General features: G+C 41.9%; 1 protein-coding gene across 5 annotated transcripts in view; it reads right to left on the reverse strand.

Moving 5' to 3' along the window:
* Positions 1-19,753, reverse strand: part of MIER1 (MIER1 transcriptional regulator) — a 58,497-nt gene that overhangs the window by 9,144 nt on the left and 29,600 nt on the right. For all 5 annotated transcript variants that reach the window (XM_051999474.1, XM_051999473.1, XM_051999475.1 and 2 more), the window contains 4 exons: positions 15,997-16,069; positions 7,894-8,045; positions 3,024-3,105; positions 1,902-1,996 (listed from right to left, as the gene is read on the reverse strand). In XM_051999474.1, coding sequence (XP_051855434.1) covers positions 1,902-1,996; positions 3,024-3,105; positions 7,894-8,045; positions 15,997-16,069 — 402 coding nt within the window. The remainder of the gene's footprint in view (positions 1-1,901; positions 1,997-3,023; positions 3,106-7,893; positions 8,046-15,996; positions 16,070-19,753) is intronic.

Below are 19,753 nucleotides of genomic sequence, written 5' to 3' on the forward strand. Positions count from 1 at the left end.
GGGGGCGCAGTGGATAGAGCACCAGTCCTGAAGTCAGGAGGACCCGAGTTCAAATTTGACCTCAGACCACTTAACACTTTCTAGCTGTGAGATCCTGGGCAAGTCACTAAACCCCAACTGTCTCAGGGAAAAAAAAGAATATATTGAAAAGCTTGAAAGTTTCACATTGTAATATGGTATCTTCAGTTTTCAGGAAAAGTACATCATCTTTTCAGGTTCAATACTACTATTACTAAATAAAGCAGAATAGAAAGGTTTTCCCCCTCATCTGTCAAGGGATTCCAACTTTCTCTCATTCGGAAGGATTTTTGCTAACCAACGCCACACTGCTCTAAAGTCAGTTAATTTGTCCTCCAGAAGAAAAGGACTGAGAATATCCCAGAGCAATATGAAACTTCTCATAATCAGTGGGAACGCTGGGCTCCTAAACCACTTCTAGGCCGAGTTTGTGCACGTTTGTGTCCTTAATCCCCACCCTGGACAACATCCCCCGGGACTGAGCCAAGGTAAGGCTGCAAACCCCCGATGTGATGTGGGCACAAAACCCCATCACGTTCTTCTTTCCTTCTGATCTGGAGGCCTCCTCGCACCCGTAGGAGCTCATTCCCTAAGCGGAGCTGGCAGCTGCTCCGGGGTCGCCCTTTCTGAGTCCAGCCAGCCCTGCCACTCCCCAATACCTCAGGCGCTCCTTTTCCCTCTCTATGGTCCCTTCTGCTTGCCTCAGTTCCTTCAGTTCTGAAAGCAGGGGTTTCCAACTCTAACCTATGTCTCTTCTTCCTTCCTCCCTCCCCTTCTGACCCCTATCCTCCCCCAGGGAGAAAGGAGACTAAGTCTCTGTCACCCATGCCCTGAGAGTGGGGGCTCTGCAAGCGCAGTGAAGAAGCTCAGAGATCCTGAGCTGGCCAGTGCCCAGCTTTGGGCGCCCTCGGTGTGAAGATGCTAAGGAGAACCAGCATCCTGGGCTCAATGACTTGAACTTGTAAACCCAACTCATGGAACGCCATAGGATTCCTCATTCTGGGAACTTCAGTTTTCTGCCTGAATTTTAGTTCAATTCATACTATTCAGCTGGGCACCTCACGGAACCTCTGTTTGCCTCAGTTTCTTCTCTGTATAATGGGGATAATACTTCTCCCCGTTTTCCTCCAGAGATAATAAAGTGTTGAGAACAAAATCTGCTACATCACGAGAATGACAGAAGCATTCGTTATTACAGTTCACATTTTCCAGGAGGCAAGCGATCCAAGAGTTTCTTCGATTTTGAAAAATTGGTAGTTACTGCAAACTCCCTTTATGGAACAGCGGCAAGGAGCCCAGACTAAATGGGCCCACAATCACTAAGGTTCTTCGGGGAACGTGTGCTTAATGATCGCCGCCACCGATGACAAATAACAAGTGCGTGTTAATCAATGTCACACTGTAACACGGTGCTGATTTACAGCCTCACGAGCTGGCCCTGGATTGCCCAAGTACAACAGAGTCCGTCTCAACTCGTTTTCAGTTCATTTGATGTCTAAGTCAACGTATTAACAACACCTTCGAATACATCTGCCGTCTCAGCTCTAAAACACCTCATTTATTCCCAATACAGTCCCAGAAGAACCCTGGACAACTCTGAGAAGCGGCAACACAGACAAATAAAAGAAAAGTACATTTTCAGGAATGTGATCAACATTCCCACAGAAAAGGCTGTTTCGCTGCCCTCTGAGCGTTAACGCCAGGCACTGGAGAGCAGCTCCAGCCACAGTAAACACTAAACACGCTCATCCCCGTAACTCCCCCCGGGCCAAGAATCTGCCTCTTTATTCAACCACATTAGAGAAAGGAGGCTGATAAACAGAAAAGCAAGAGCGACCCAGAGAATCCGGAGCATGTGGGCAGAAGGCTTCCTCCTCACTCACCTTGTTGGCCTGAATTAAATGGAAATCCTTCCCGTACGCTTTCAGGCCTTGTTCAAAATTCCGGCATTCTTCTTCTGTCCAGACAGACAGCTCTTCTGCAAAAGCAAAAACTGCATTGGAAGAGGTTTCTCCGATGGAGAACGCATCAAAAACAGTCCAGTGAAAGCACTTTGGGCAACAACGAGGTAGATATCCTCAACAAAGCCTATTACCGACGCCACAGGTACCAGGCCTGAGGCTCCCCGCGTCCCTGGCAGGGACACCCCAAAGGGCTCGGCCACCGAGCCCATCACCAGCTGAGCTTCCGTAGGAGGTAAATGACAGACAAGGGCGGGAGCATTGCTGGTGCCCACGGGGGTCCCTCCTCTCCTCTCTGGCCCTAAGGGGAATTCTGCAGTCACATCTGCAGTGAATGAAGCGGGTTAAGGAGACTAAGATGGGGAGGGGCACAGACAACAGCAGGGTGTCCAGAGCCTCTCTCCCCATCTCTCTCCCCATTGACATGCTAGGACCCAGTCACCTGCTCTAAGAACCGACTTCAACACCGATTACAACCATTCACCAGGTCTGTCTTGGCAGCCCATTTGGCTTCCCTGTGCCAGTCCCTCCTGCCACAGGGAATGGCACAGCTCTCCTACCTCTGGCTGCTCTGTAGAGCCAGGCCCACACCACCGAGTCAGGCTTGTTTGTGCTGTGGGTCTGGGCAACAAAAAAAAACAATCCACAGGCCCTGTCCCCCCAGCACTTCTCATTCTATTGAAACAAAATGTCTCCAAAGATGTGGACAAACTCAATGCAAAGGTTTCAATGTAAAATCTGACATGGGCAATGGACAAAGAGGGAAGGACAGACGGGGTTAGCCAGAAGCTCTGCGAAAACATCTGGCTGTTTTAGTGGACTACAAGTTCCATGGCTCTTGGTTTCCACTAATACAAGACGGTTTTCTGGCATCTTTCAAGCTATCAATACTTCTCTTAACCTCTTTCCCAGGGCCCGGGGCAACACATCCCCCCCCCCCCACTTCCTCTCCCCCCCTCCCTTCCCCCATCCCCGGTGCTCAGCCAGCCTTCAAGGAAACTTCTGCGTCTTCTTCTGGGCTGTATCTAGAGAATGTGTCCTCACCTCGAGCTGCTTTCACATTGAACCTCAGTCTTCTCAGGGCTTCTTCTGTATCAAAATTGCATTTCACCAGTTCGTACAGGGCCTGTAACGACAAAAGGCTCACAGGTAAGGCTTGGTCTGGAAGCAACAGTAGTTCAAGCTAGAGCCACTGAGTGACTGGGGACACAGCCTGGGACCAGGGAGTCCAGCTCTCATCCCTGTGGTCATGGGGAGAGCAAGGCCCCCAGCCCTGGCTCTGGGCACAGCCAATCATGGAGCCAAAGAAGCATCCACCAGCCTTTGCTGAACAGTGTCCCAGCTCCTCCGACCTCTCACGCTCTCCATGTGTGCTTTTTATTGGACCGTGGAGGTCCTGCCTGGACAGCTCACAAAGCTAAACTATCGACTTTTCCACTTCAAGACTGTCTTAAAAACAACCTGGAGAAGCTGAGGAAGAAGCTTGAGGGAGGACGGCTGGTAAGGCAGCAAGAGAAGGAAGCAAAGCTGGCTTTGGCCACCGAGGGCCACGTGAGAGAGCTCTGCAGCCGGCTTCCCACGCAGAGCACTATGGGTGTCCTTCAGTAAGAGACTGGGAACACATTTCAGCAAAGTGTGAAAAGCAAGGAAAAACCTGCTTACAACAAGGAGCAATACCTGTGTATCAGGATCAGTGAAGGTTTCATGTAGAAGATGGTATATGTTTTGTCATAAAGGAAAAAAAAAACTGGAAGCGCATCCTAGGCCTAGAGGTAGGAGGAGGACGGTCATGACTGAGGACCAGAGGGAAGGCCAGTGTTCCTGGATGGCAGCATATGGGGGGAGGGGCTGGAAAGGCAGATTGGGCCCAGATTGTACACAGGGCTTCAAAAGCTAAACAGAAGAAACTTAATTTTATGCAGGAGACTATAAGAAGCCACTCAAGTCAAGAGAATAGGGAAGTCACACAGTCAGATCTGTGCTCCAAGTCAACTATTTTGGCAGCCGTGTGTAGGATGGCCTGGAGAGACTAGAAGGCAGAGACACGAGTTAAAAGGCAACAGGTGAGGAGAAAGCACTAACAGGAAAGACGGTGCACAGTTCCTCCAAGATGGCCCATTTCCCTCTTTTACAAATGGAAAAACTGAGGTGAAGGCAAGGTGACTTGCTCAGGATCAGCCGGCTGGGGACTGTCAGTACAGTGTGGGACTTTTCAGCAGGGCTCCCTCATTTTTTACTTCTGAAACCTGTTTTCTACAACGTTTCTCATTGAAACCTCCCCATCAGTCATTGAAAGCTCACAATCAGCCAAGTATATGCTGATTTTATTCAAAGACTTATCCAGTTCTCCAAAAATTTCTCTCCATTTGTATCTCTAGCAGCCAACGATGGCACACACGCTGCAGTCACATGAAGGGTAGGCTTCTACTCTGCCGATTCTGAGTGTGAGTCCCGACTCCTAAGATGATCAAATGGCCCAAGGATGTGGTTTTGTGCTGCCTTCGGAAGTCCGAAGGCCAAGTGTGCTCTTTCCTTCCTTTGCACCCCTAAGGAGAGCCTGGGAAAGCTCCTTCCATTTGGCTGCCATTTTCTCCTGTCTTCAAGTGGAGGTTTCCTTTATGGTAAGAATGTCAAGATTGACACAAGAACTTCCCCCAGTGGTGAGCATGTCCTTTTTTGCTCTGGACAGGGAGCTCACATGTAGAATACAAAAAGCCAAGTTAAAGTTTATAAATGTTATTGGAAGTGTTGTGTGAAGCAGCTAGAGCGATCTGCACAAGGCTGATGGGACCCTCTGGTAACCGGCCTTGTCCATGGACTGCCAGCAGAGAAGCTGGCCCGTTGGAACTGAGTCTCTCTATCCAGAGAGGCAGATAGCTTACTTCCAAGGACATTCGCTATACTTAAAAGTTCTGGTAGGGAGGGCCTGAATCAGAAGTCATAGGAGATAAAATCTAGGAAACAAATCTGCAAACGAAACTTCTGGTCCCAAAGAGCTTTGCATAAATGGAGGTGGACTGGACATTAGCAAAGAGTGAATGAAGACATGGGTATTAGGAACCTGGGGGCAGGGGCTTTGGGACTAGAATATAGTTGCAGAGACACACAACCTTTAAAAAGAACAGGGCAGATTAACAAGTGGGGAATGAAGGCAGGGCAGAAAGGCCAGGGTCGGCTCATCTGAGGGAATCCAGGAGGCAGAGAGAGAAAGAAGTGTACAAAGCATGGCAGGAGGTCACAGAGTGACCGAAGCAGTATGGTCAGCACCGCACCCAAATCCATAGTATGGAGACAGGCAATGGCAATCCTGGGGGATCTGGATGGCTCCCAGAAGTCTTTCTGACAAAAGGAAGGCAGGTCTGCCTCATCCTAATGACCCATTTTATCCCTCACTTAGCTCATGGGCTCTCCAGGTCCTGATCATCACCAGAAAAAGTAGAGAGTTAATAGCATGAAAATGACAGGAAGACTTCAGCTCAGCCTTTGTGTCTAGGAGATAGGAGAGCTGGGCAGTTTCTGAAGAAGGGTTTTTAAATATCCAAAGGAAGGACAGGGTATGATTCAAAAGATTAAAATTCCATGGAGGACAGTCAGCCTAGAAGGGTGGTCAGCTCTCCAGAATAAAACTGAGTCAGAAAGAGACACAACATGACTGAACAATAGCGTTGGGTTGGGAGAAATGTTCCATTACAGGCAAAGGCGGGGGGATTGCTTCAAAGCCTGACATGAAAACAGAGGAACTCATCAAAAAATTTAAAAGGATGTGAGCAGAAAAGGATGCCGAGCTCCTCGCCAAAAACCAAACCAAACCAAATCCCCGAAAACCTAGAGATCTAGAAAACTCACTAGTCTAAATCCTAATTGGGAAATTAAAGAAAGAATATTACAGTGAGTCATTTTTCCAATCCAGGTCAGTCCAGGTAGATAGAAAAGCCCCCCTTGATTCTCTCATCCACACTGTTGACCTTCATTCTTTCCCTGAAAAGGCCACAGTAGGGGTCTCCACTCTCTCTCCTCTGAGTCCCTTAAAATTTGGCTTCCAGAACTACTGTTCTTACTTATTAACTTCCTATTTGTCATGGTTATTCTGAATAGAAGCAAAATAGTGTTGAACAGCTGGCTAACTTCTTGAAAAAATTTTTTTTTTCCAATCAGCAAAAAAACAAAAAACAAAAAAAACCCAACAACAACAAAAAAATAACCTTTTCTTTCCCACTTGGAAAATAAAAACAAACCCTGTTACAAACATGGATAATCAAGCAAAAGTTTTTTCCATACTGGCCACGCCCTTGAAAAGGTCTCATTCTGCCCCTTGTGTCCTCTCTGAAACTGCTCAGTTCTTGGAAATCATCATTATGCTGCTAAAGGATTCCTGGTGACAAAGTGTATCGGAGTTCTAAAAAAGTAGCTGAGGTGATCATAGAATCACTGAAAATCTTTGAGAAATAAGAGAAGTACAAACAGGATTGGAAAAAGGCAAAGTCATGATTTTTCAAAATGTAAAAACAAAGGCCCAGTCCCAGAAGGCAGTCTGCAAAGCACAGGTCAGTGAATTTGAGGATGACTCCAACCAAGTTCTAGAGGGTTAGTGAACTTTGAGAAAAAGATGTGTGATTACCAAGGACCACCTTAGTTTCACAAAGAACAGCTCAAGTCCCAGTAATCTTATTTCCTTCTGTGATGGGGGTATTGGACTGGGGAGAATTAGAGGTTATCAAATAGGAAAATGCTGGAGACATAGATTTCCTTGACTTAAGCAAAACATTAATACAATCCCCTTTGACCCAGTGATCACGTACATCAAGGAAGGCAAAGTCACAAATGAGACTCTAAGATATATCACAGTATTCAGAGAAATACTTTTTGTGAAAGCCAAGAAGTAGAAACCAAGTTTACTGGGAAATAGTTCAAAGCAAGATGGAGCTGGGAATCTCAGAAATCTTTGTTCACCTTGATAAGATTTTTAGTCAAACTTTTCAACGTGTCAAAAATGTAGAATGTTTGTTAAAAAGTTACCATGTCTGGGCTGGGGTTAAGGATCTGACAGAGCATGATGGGATAAAAGTAACTTTGGCTTCTCTTTCTCTTATCAGGTCTTCATTTGAAACTCCAACTAAGAGAAGCAGAATCATCAGAATCATCAGAAAGGCAAGGCTGGAGGCCTCCTTGAGGAGGACTTACAAAGGCTAATGGGAGCTAAGGACCTGGGATAACTTGACCCTCACGCTTTCTGGAAGTGAGAAGTGACTTCATTCTGAGGGTAGAGTGCATTTCAAGGTGAGGAGTTCCCTATTCTAAATGTGAATTACAGCTAGGGAATCATAAAAAATAATGGGATTATCAACTGTTTTTCATTTTAGATATTGTTAATGAATGTATATACTCACACATGTTTATTAAGCACTTACTATATAAAGGGCACTGGGTTTAAAGTGTGACTTCATTAAGAATGATACAAGTCTGAACCAAAAGAGTTTAGTAACTTAAAGACTAAATATGATTATCTTGAGAAACCACTATTCAAACTTGAGTGTTTGTAATCAAGCCCAATGCCCCTTCTATGGAATTGTGTACTCCGTGAAGCCTATTAGTTTATCAAACTATCCTTAAAGTGAAGATCAAAACAAGGCCCCTATCTCAAAGCCAGACTCTTAAACTACTTTCATGTGTGATGTAAGTTACCGCTATTCTACCTAAACTATCAATCATCTCAGCACTTTAGCAATCAACTTCAAGTGAGTTCATCCCCAGCAGGCAGAGTCCTAAGTCAATGATTCCAATTCTTGGCCCAGAAGAGTACTGTTTGGTTATTATAACTGTTGTACACTTAAAATAAAAACTGAAAAAGGCCAAAAAAACCACTTAGTGGCTGTCAATGAGATTACTGCAAGGGAAGGGATAGTTATTCAGTTACCTGCTCATTGTCTTTTATGTGACAACCTTCGGGAATCGCTTCTACGCCCTTTTCATCTCCTGTTCGTCTGGATGCTTCATTAAGAAATTCAATCACTTTATCTTCCAACAAGTAATCAGGGTTCCACAGAAGCTGGTCATCATTTTCATATACTAAATTATTGAGACATAAAATAGAAAAATAATTGATTTTCACAAAAAATGAAAGAGACAGATTCTTATACCTACCTCACACTCTTACCTATTTCTAAGCCCACTCCCAATTCTTAATATTATTTTTGGATTAGTGCATCAGAAGCAGGACTAGCCCACTTCCCTGTACCCACTTCAGGATTACTCTGGTCCCCACCCTTGCCTTCTATAACCTGAGCTCAGGAAGTTCGTTCAAGTCCAACCAATTCTACTTCTTTCCAAATGCTGCCAGTATCTCTCCTCCATGATTTTTTACCTCACATTCATTGCCAAACATATTCCCTCCCCTACTCAATGACCTTTTCCTTTGCAACAAAGATGGAAAACAAAAATCCAACAAAACAACAATTCGACAAAACCAGTCAAAACATCACCAAGTCATCAAAGCAAGGTGTCCTTATTCTCAACTTCCTATTACACATTTATATTCTATCCTTTCTAGCCCCAAGATGTCGACAGAGAAAAGAGAATCAAAATGGGAGTTGAGTACATGCAGATTCTGTCACTGGTTCTCATTAGCAACCCATCCAGTTCTAGCCCAATCACCTTGCCAATCAATATATTCTATAGGCCATGACTTGGCTTTTGCTTTTCACACCATTTTCTTACTAGTGTAGAATGACCCTCCTTTGCTCAACTCTAAATGAGATTCTTCTTCTGCTAAATGTAATTCTAGGACTGCTCTCCATCAGTTTTCTAACCTCCAGCCCAATCTTGAGGGCACTCCTAAGTTCGAAGATACCTTATTTGTAGCGACAAAATTTATTGTGCTTTACTACCCAACTGAAATCAATGGCCACAGCTCTTTGTAATACCTTAAAACAAGTCAGTATTCTCTCTGATTCAAAGTGCACATTAGAGGTGATGAGAAAAGCCAAAAAAGTATATGAAGGGGTTGTTTTTACAATAATGGTGATCATGTAAGAGGAACTAAACTAAGGGCCAGAACTATTCCAGAAAATGACTACCTTCCCACGGTACCTTTCAGGTCCCAGGAATTTCCAAATAATTTTTACCTTTGATTGTATATTAAATGCAACTAACATTTTAAAAATGTCAAAATGGCTGACAATAAGACATCAAAACACTAATGAAGAAGATAACCACATCCCAAAAAAGACATCTACTGCCTGGCTCTCCTGGTAATCAATGCTATCTAGCTGAGGACTCTCTAGCTGGATGGAGCCTCTGACCGTAAGCTGAGCTCTATCAGTGTGTGAAATGAATTCATCTGAATTATGGCAGAGAATCTTTCACTTGTTCAGGAAGCAAATTATTCTTCTTATGTTTTTTTAACTGAATTCGATTTAACTTCTATTTCCATGTGTGCTAGATACCTGAGATCCAAAGGCAAAAAGCAATTGGTCCTTACTCTAAAAGGTGTTCTACTAAAAGGAAAAACACATTCAAAATGAAGTAAATCCAAACTTCTGGGGTTTGGTAAAAGAATATCAACAAGTGAGGGGACTGGGAGAAACCTCCTTAGAAAACAGAACCTGGTCTAAGACTTGAAGAAAGCCAGGAGCTCCCAGAGATGGCCTAAAATCCTGGACTTGGAGTCAAGAAGCCTCGTGTTCAAATTCCACTCCTCAATGGTGTGACTGCATAATAAATATGCTCGGTTTCATCTGTAAAATGGGCACCAGAGCAGCAGCTTTCTCCATGGGGCTGGGGTGGGGGTCACATGAGACAGATGTGCAAAGTCCTCTGGAAAACTGCAGCAGCAGAGAGAACATCAGGAAGAGGGAACAGCAGGCAGGAAGGCCAGCTGGGCTGACCTGGTTAAGTACCTGAAAAGATTTCCGGAACCTCATTTATTTGGGAAGAGAGGCAGAAGCCTTTGGAGAGACAGGGTTCTGAATATCAGAAAAGCTTTTCTTTTCTCCGGGCATTAGGGACCCCAGGAAAGCATCAGAGCTGGATCCGTGCTTGAGGAATAGACTTGGCTATGTGGAAGAGAAATATATGAAACAAATTTGGGCCCCAAGACTAAGAGAACAGCAATCTCACACTCTTTCAGTGGGGTAGAACACCCTTGCACTTTGCACTTAGGTTCCTGCTTACAAGGGGAAGCAGACCGTACATTTTCTTCTTAGGGATTTTATTATCTTCCTCATTGATGCCTTGATATCTTATTCTTTAGGAAAGTGCCAGTTATTAAAAACAGTGACTATATGCTCATGTACCTTAGAGTCAATAACATCTCTCTCAAAACCTTCACAGAAAACTGACACCCACGGTTCCTAGTCTCCTGGTCTAAAGTTTTTCAATGTGGCTGAACCTCTAAGAATTTGTACCTTGCTGCCCAAGACTTGAAGAACCCTGGGTCCTTCCATGCTGTGACAAGGCATGGGAAATGGGACCTTAAGTGAGCGGAGCGTGTCGATGTGATGCTCTTAATGAGCTTAATGTTGAATCTTTCCTGGTCTCTTTGCCATCACCCTTTTCCCTACTGTTTAAAAGATGCAGCACGAGTCCAGGAATGACTTAAGACTGTTTCCAGAATAGTTACAACTAAGCAGGAATTTTCCCTTCACCTCTGATTTCAGAAGTCAGAACCAAACATGTAGAGATGTCGCTGCACTAGATAGCACTCAGCATTCAGTTCCCTCTTCTATCCCAATTTGCAGGACATTATCCCCAACCCCGGCTCTGTGACTATTAGCTTGGATTTACTTTGAATCTATTTATATTTCAGTGAATCAAGGACGGTTCACATGTAACAGAAGGCTGTCAAGAGGAAGATGCTTAAGATATAATAGAAAATAATTTTGATGAGGAAGAAAGAAGGGAATTATCTAATGAGAGCAATGCAGACATGGGGAACTCAAACAACTTTGGACACAAAGTCAGGTAACAGGATAAAGAGAAAATCATCACATGTTTCAAAGTATCAGGAGCACTAAGGATGACCATTTGAAGAAAGCTAGGGAAAAGAGAGTATTAAGCCATGTTGGGGGGAAACGGGAGTTTCAAAGAAGGGATGGAAATGCTTTGCTGCTTTGGGAGAATAGGATAATACAGTAAGTCAGAAATAGCTACTTATCTCTTCTCTGCCGAAGAGCATGGGTCATTGTGGTACAGAGTCTTGGTGGGAAATTCAAAGAAATACAGGTTGCTGCAGAATGACTCAAAAAATCACAAATTAATTTGAGCTACTTTTCACTGTATTTTATTATATTAATATTTCCCAATATATTTTAATCTGGTCTGGGCTATCCCTGAGCCTTTCACTTATGATGTGAAAGGTGAAAGGATGCTAGACAGGATGTCAGGTCCAATTCTGCCACGGGCCTCTGGCAGCCGGGTAAGGCTGGGGAAGAAACCTAAGCCCTCAGAATCATCAGGTGCTGATGAATGTGCATCTGTACAATGGGAAGAACAGCACTGACTGCAAGGGGATGTGAGAGAGCACAAGTAAAAAGGCTTATGGTGGGCTGCTTTTCCATTCCATGAGAAAGCAAGTGCCCCGAGGGCAGAGCCTTTGGTTGGCCTAATTACAGTCTCATAAACTGCCTTTTACAGGGAAGGTACTTAAAATATTTACAGAAGTGATTTGTTCAATGATCTTTTGGAGCAGAAGTAAACAGAACAAACATGGCTAAAAGGAAAATGAAAGATAAACAGGAAGAATATTAATCAAAAGACTAGTTAACCAGATTGCAGTTAGTCAATATGCTCGGATGAATATATTGTAGGGTACAGAGGCATAGTCAGTGATCGGATTCCTCCAATAAAGGAAAAAAGCCAAGGCGCTGGAGGGGAAACAGAGAGGGGCAAATGTTTGAATTTCCTTAAAGGGAAGAAAAGGCATCAAGGAACTATGAGACGGTAAGTTTGACTTCAATTCAAGGCAAATTTTTAGCAAGCATTATTAAAGGGAAAGTTAGAGAACATTTAGAAAAGAGAAATTATAATCCCAAGAAACCAACAAGGCTTTGGAGAAGTCATGGGCTCAAGAGTTAACACACCTAACTGTTAGCAAAGTATCTCCCACTAGGTTCTGTGGGCTAGATGAGTGAACATTGACAATCAGTGGATCTGAAATGAGCTGAATTGAAGGATTCAAAAAGTAACCATTAATGGCTTTGAAAGCTGCTTGGTGGTCCAGGGATCCAAATTCAAAACTACATCTTTAGCAATGACTTGAAAAAAAGCATGGTTGGCGTGCTTATCAGATTTGCAAATGACACAAAGTTGGAAAGGACAGCTAACAAATTTATGTCAATCAAAAAAAAAATTGAACCATAGGCTGGAACCATAGGCTCAATTTAATAAAATGAAATTCAGAGACAAATGTCAAGGTTTCCACTGAGTCTCAAAACCTCTCTTTACAAGTACGGGATGGTGGAGATGAACATACTCTCTTTTATGAGACATAAAGACAGATATAATTTCTAGGACCAGGGAAACAAGAGATTCACTGTAGGGACCTACTCTGGTCAGGGCCTGTTTTAGAAAGATCACTGACATGGTTCGAGGTTATGTCTAAATAAAGGCACCCAAGAATGAGACCAGGCAGCAACATGAGGATAATGAGAAAGAACTAAGCTTATTTAAGGCAAGAAGAAAAGATGGAGGAGGGAAAAGAGGATAATCTTATGCAGGAAGGTTGTAGCAACAGGAGGAGAATGGGGGGGGGTCCCTATAAAGACCAAGTGACTGCCTCAAGTTATTGCCCACTCTCATTAAAGGTCTGCAGACAAGGTGGAGCCTGGGAGATGTGGTGGAGATGCAATTACTTGTTAAGCTGTAGAGGATCTACTGTTCAAGTACACGTTGAAGACCCATCCAACTGAAATTCTGTAGTCTCCTGACACTGATTTTACAATTGTATTAACAAAGATGGAGGGATTCTTCCAACAGATATTTACTCAACAATGCTATATCCAAGCCACTTTATTGATCCTACTTTAGTGGCTACTTAGGGGAAAGCTTCCATAACAATAACCTTTACTGAAATGTTTGATATATATTAACATCCTTCAAAATCATTGTGTATGCACACCCACCACAGATACTAATTCCCAAGAAAATATGTTAAATGAAACAAAGTTACTGGAAGCTGTTAGTTCTGTAGGAAGGGAGTTATAAACAGAACAGTTGTTTTACAAATTTATGGTGGGATTTGGTTATATTAAGCAGTCACTGTGAAACAATGTTGAATAAGACAGGAACTCTTAGGAGATAAACAGTTTACAAACTAGGAAAAAGCTGTAAATCATCAAAGGTAAAATGGACGTCTTCACTAGAAACTAAAGAAAAGCATATTTAAGAAACTTTAAGGGGGACTGTGAGCAACAGTGCAGCATCTAGATAGAAAGCTGGCCTTGAAGTTAGAGAGAATTGAGCTCAATATTCTGCTTCTGAGACCAAACGAGTTATATGGATGACTGTGGGCCAATTTTCTGACCTCTCAAAAGGTCATGTAACCTTCTCTAAGGGTGTAACTCAAAGAGCAATTACTGATTTTCATCACTGAAGGGAGTTTTCCTCCCTGGATGCTCCCAACAGCAAGAAAATCCCAGGTCCAGATTCAGGAATAAAACAAACAAAAAAACCCCCAAACACCTAAAAGAGAGCGTATCACTGCAATGATAAAATGATACATATTTAAAAGGTTTCCTCTCTTTTATGAGACATGAGACATGAAGACAGAAATAATTTCTAGAACCAGGGAAGGTTTGCAGTGGTTCCCAATCCCTAGAATTCTGTGACATTATTCTCATTTTGAGAAAATTGAGCGTGAACCTATTTAAGTGACTTGCCCATGATCATATGATTAGGACACATCAGGGTCAGAATCACAGACTTTTCAACCCAATAGAACCCACTGTTGATGGAACTGCTGACTTTAGAAAGAAGCTTGGAAACATAAACTATTAAGCAATAATATTTGGTATCTTTTGATCCAATGATTCAACTTTGAATAATAGAGCCTTCCTTTAGCCATTCAATTAATCAAGTACTTAAAATAACTTTTTAAATAAAATAACTTTTGGATTTTTTTAAATCTACAAGAAACAATTCCAGTCAAAAGAAGAAATGGAAAAACTTTACTATAATAAGCACAGATTTATACTGCTAGATGATATTAAGGAAAGCAAAATTAATACATGGAACATATCGGTAAAAAAACAACATGAAGTACTCTCTATATTTATGTTTCCATACAAACACACACATATACAGAATCCAACTGCTATAAAAACTCACGTATAATTTACACATTAATAAAGATTGAAAGGAATATGAATGGTTTAATATTCACAAGATTGTTTAAGTTCACCAAAAAAAGTTGTTTTAGAAAGCTAGAACCAAGTTAGAAATTGCTACCAACTCATTTAAGATTTAAAAATTTTACCTTTACCCCAGGCTCCACTTTGTCTGTGGCCTTCTAATGGGGATGGGGGACAGAAATCAACTAAATGCTTTGGGATCTCATTTCTGAGAATTATGTAATCTACTTACTACTGAGGTTACAAAACTGAAGTAGTGTTTACACTGAACACATGAAATCACCACACACACACATATACTAAAACTCAAACAAACTCTAGAAGAAATCTAAAAAAGAAATGGCTAATTAAAGGAGTTTGAGTAGTACTGGGTGCCTTGCAGAATCTGTATGGCAAAACTATACTAAATCTGGTAAATCTTAAGAGAACCAAGGAATCTTCAGGCTTCATTTCCTCATCTGTAAAATGGGGAGAAGCACTGCTCTGAGAATCCAAAATGCCCGATAGCAGTCTAACCTAACCTTCAGAGAAGTCACAGGGGCTGTTTAAGGAAAAACTGTTTTTAACATCAGACTAACAACGGGCAAATTACAGGCAAGACGGCAAACTTGCAAGAAAGACTAGTGTGGTCCTACTGAATGCTACAGAAAACTTGGTGATCTTAAAATAACTTACCTAGTACAAACATCAGACTTTCTCAGGCAATGAGTCTTTGTGGTCAGTAACTTAATCTAATTCAGATGTGAATAATGACAAAATATAGCCAACCTGCTAAAGGTGGTTTCAAGAAATATGGCCACAAAGAAAATTAGGCAGTGTCAGAGCCGCCTCCTTTACACATGGTAAGAAACCTGACAGGTTCAAGATGATTTGTTAATGTTGTGAAACTTTCTGAGCACTTTGCCATTCGGATCTGTATGGAAATAAATCTATTTCTTAAGAAAACCTGCAAATTGATCAAATATGTAAGTTGCAAAATAGATTTCTGTGGGGACTGCTTGGAGAAAGGAGAGAGGAAGGTGAATTCTGCAGGGAAGGCAGGAGACAGAGGCAGCTGTGGCTTAGCAAACACCCCTACAGACCCATCAGGGCTTTTGGCCAATTACAGCGGCTAGTTTTCTCATAAAGACAGGAACCTTTGCTAGAAACGCATAAAGAATTCTATAAAGATCTAGGCAGCAAAAGAAATGAAAACCCAGCATATCATCCTATGCTCACAGCACTATAAACATCTTACCACTTAATTCTTTAGATTAGATTAGAATTTAATAGAAATTAATATTTCTAAATAGCCAGTAAACCTTTAATAGCTTTTATTTTGACAAAGAAAATATTTGGGGGAAAAACTCTAATTGTTTTCATTGAAATGAACAATCCAATTTGAACCTAAATCACAAAGTAAAAATGTTTTCCTTGCAGTTTAAATTTAAGGAACAAAATGAGATGATTAGAAAACCTGTTTCATCCTTCTTAAATCCCATAGGCAAAGCTGAAAAACAGTGGATACTTTTCTACTTAATAGAATAATACGGCTATGATTCTTAAGTCAACAATGAATTTAGGAGTCTGCCCTCTTCCCATCTGATTTCACATGTCAGAAAATTGTTTTAAATCTTTAGAAAAGTTATTTTATTTGTATAACTTACTTAGTAGCTACTCATGCTATAACTCACCTTTTTCATTCTCCTTGTATTTACAAATGCCAACTGGAATTTCAGCTTGAAATACGGAACCCACCATAATTTCCTAGTTTAAAAAAGAACAAAGTCTTACTCAAGTCCAGAAGCTCAGTTGTCATACGCATTCTCTATCCTAACTGGTTTCTTGGGTAACTGATCTGGTCCTGTTTCTTATGCTATAAAATGTGGATAAAACTACTATTTAAAACACACATACCTACCTCCCCACAGGAATATTGTGAGAGTTAATGAGTTAATAATAGTTAAGTGCTTATAGATGATTGGTTGAAAACATTAGGAATAATGAGGTGAGGGTAAGTCAAGGGATTACTTACAAATAATATGCAATTTTCAATGGGCAATTAAAAAAAGTATAAATGTGCCTCCCAAAATTGACAATTTGTTTTTATTGTTGACAAATTCCTATAAAACTATGGAAATCAACTATCTTAAATTTAATTTACCTTAAATACTCTGTTAAGGGAGGGGGAAATAAGAAAAATAGAAATACACGAATATGAACAAAAGAGAATCTGAATATTTACATACAATCATGCTTTTTACCAACACTTGAATACATCAACTGATAACCTTCATTCAAAGAATGCCAGTTATGCTATGACTTCTTTATTAGAAACACAGACATTAAGCATATGCTTAATTCTCTCCTTTGCAGGCTTTAAACTACAGAATGCTCTTACTCTTTTAAAGATTATTTTGGATAGTCAATGCAATGAATGGGTTAGGGCTAGAATTTTACTGAAGGAAGACAGCAGGTTGGGCTGCTTTTGGGAAATTGCAAACTTTCCCTTGAGACAAAGACCCAGTACTTGTGTATATGTCATGAGACGTAAACACCAGAGGCTCCAAATAAATAAAAACGAGTATTCTGCAGAGGGCAACGGAAAGGTGCAAAGTGGGTGTGAATAAATTGCGACACATTATAAAATAGGGAATTATGAAGCAGCAGTGGAAAGGCTGTGATGCAAGACGGCTAAGAAGATGGATGAACTGGTCACAAAGTGAAAACCAGGGCTCAGGAGTGGCCAGCTTTCAAACTCAGCTGGTGAATTTGGGATGGCCTCCAGGGCAGATCTGGTAAGAGCCCCTGCTGGGTAGCTTCACTGGATGATCAGCTCAGTCCTGGATGAGCAACACAGTGTGCTAGACAGATTCTACTTTGCTGAGATCACAGAGCCATGTGAATAGTGGAACACATCCAAACTCACCTACTAGACAGGGTGTCTGTTCTACTGCACTAAGAAAAACGTGTCTTTGAACAAGAGTTCAAGTGCAAGGAATCTGGAGAAGGGGCTAAGCACTCTAAGGTTGCCAACAGGAATGTTAAACAGCTTCATTTTCCCCATTCTGATTTAATCAAAGTAGTCAGGGAGATATGGGCTCTGGTGCTGACAACTAGGAAATGAGCCCATGGTCTCTCACCAGCCAGTGGAGCTCTTGGTCTCCATTTTACAAGAGCTGGTAACTTGCTTTCCGGTTCCAGTCTTCTCTCCCAACAGAACAGGGACATGTGGACCCTGCAGAGCTCACTATCCGGAACTGGCCATCAGGGCAAGTGCTTAATAATTCCTTACTAGAAAACTGGCCACATGTTCTCTGCCACTGAACTGCACCAAACCTGAATGAAACCTAGAATTCACTCAGACTGGCTTCTGTCCAATTCACCTGTAGTTTCTAACAGCCTACCTGTTACAACCGGCACCACAAATCCCAAGGTCTCTCCCCCTTACCTATCAATCTGTCACTAAAAACCTTTTTTTAATGAGAAATTTAGTACAATTTTAGAAGAGATTTTAAATGTCTACCTACCTATACAGACACACCTGCATTTTTGAATAAAGACTGCATTTTTGAATAAAGACTTATCAGTGGAAACCTATCTTTGAGAATTTTTCCAGAAATGCTTATCTAGAATGCATTTAAGACATCTGATTAGCGAAAAGGGAGTGGGGATCATAAACAGTCAACATGGCTTCGACAAGTCTCATCAAGGTCAGACTAAGGCTATAGTTTTTTGGGTACAAGTATTTAACTGGTATAGAGGGGGAGGAAAATGTCCTTTACCTGGATTTTAGCACAATATATGATATAGTAGATAATGTTACTCTTGTGAGAAAGATAGAAGCTGAAAGAGTAGTCAGATGGACTGGGCTTGACTGAACGACAAGACTCAATGAACTGTCATTAATAGTGTCACCTTGGTAGGTCTCTAGGGGAAGCCAACCCAAAGCTAGGAAGGGTAGCCATCACCCTAGTTGAGAAGTTAGGATCCAAAAAATTCCTGACAGTAGAGCAGGGGTTATTAAACTGAGGTCCATTTATAGAAACACTCTGATAACTTTTAAAATAAGTGGTCTCCTTTATAATCTTATGTATTTTTGAAATGATTTTGAGAAGTGGTCCAAAAGCTTCCTCACGATCTGCCCAAAGTGACTGCAGTACAAAAGGTGCCTTAGGCCAGAACATTGGGCTGAATCTATTTATTTAAGAGAGAAAACTGTAAAATCTCACACTGGAATTCAAAAATTTGCTTCCTCAATACAAGACAGACAAGGCTTCAATAGACAGAAGTCTTTTTGAAAAAGATCTGGTGAGTGGGGGTGGGAGTTGTTTCTAGACTAAAAACTCAAGATGATCCAACAGTGTAAAGTGAGGCAAGAAAGCAAACTCAGTTTGTGGCTGCATTAAGAGACAACAAATAGGATTCACAAAAAACTAATTTTTTGAAAAGGAGAAGCTTAAGTGACAGCTCTGCAATGTTTGATCAGACAGGCTAGTGTATCTGCTCCAGGTTGGGGCATACTGGGTGATGGAACAGGAGGTGCTCATTGGTTGAGGGCACATCACAGGATGGAGTGCTTGTACTGGTTAGCCCGGGGTGTGTGTGTGTGGGGGGTAGAATCAGGACAAGGCTTGGTCATTGTAGACAGATTGATTCAGGCTTGATGTAAAGAAACCGTACTCCCCAGAGAGGGAGTTCACTACATAGGGAGCGGGCTACAGGAGCAGTTACTGTGCCTCCCCTGGAGGTCTTCCAAGCCAGCCAGGGCAATCACTGGCCAGATGAGCAGAATCCTTTCTAGTTCAAGGTGAGAGTAGGTGGTTCCCAGGATCACTCCTATCTCTGATTTTAACTTTGTGAAGGTACAAAACACCTCTTCGATCTTATAGAACCCAACAACTCCAACAGATTTTTTAGTCTGGAATCTCTCGCTTCACTGAGATGCACAACTGAACTTTCTCTTCAGAATTCTCAAGACAGGGTCACTTGTGGCGGGGGGAAGCCCAGGAGTATCTGGCCAGTCTGCTGTTCCTCTGGGCAAGTGACTTCAACCAGCAGAGGCTCAGGGGGATCGGAAGAGTCCCCGATGATACCCAATTTTCAGCTACAAGGGATGACTTGACTGGTTCTCTGGGATTCCTTTAAGTGTCCCAGGAGCTCCTGGACCAAACTACACTGAACTGAAAACATAAAGGAAGACCAGAATTTCCTGGGTCAGTACTAAATCCTTAGGTTTACTAGACAGGTGAGGACTGTCGGACTGATCCAGATCCAAATTCAAGTGATTAGAGAATACTGTGGCTCAAAAACCATTCAATTTACTGCATTTAACTAATAATTTCAAAGTAATGAAAACTTGTGCAATAAGAGAAAAAAAAGACCTTTTCAAACTACACAAAAACCATTTTAAAATTCTGGTATCTTTTCATTTATGAGCTCAGTACTAAG

The sequence above is a fragment of the Antechinus flavipes genome, chromosome 4, assembly GCF_016432865.1.
Source record: "Antechinus flavipes isolate AdamAnt ecotype Samford, QLD, Australia chromosome 4, AdamAnt_v2, whole genome shotgun sequence".
NCBI lineage: Eukaryota > Metazoa > Chordata > Mammalia > Dasyuromorphia > Dasyuridae > Antechinus > Antechinus flavipes.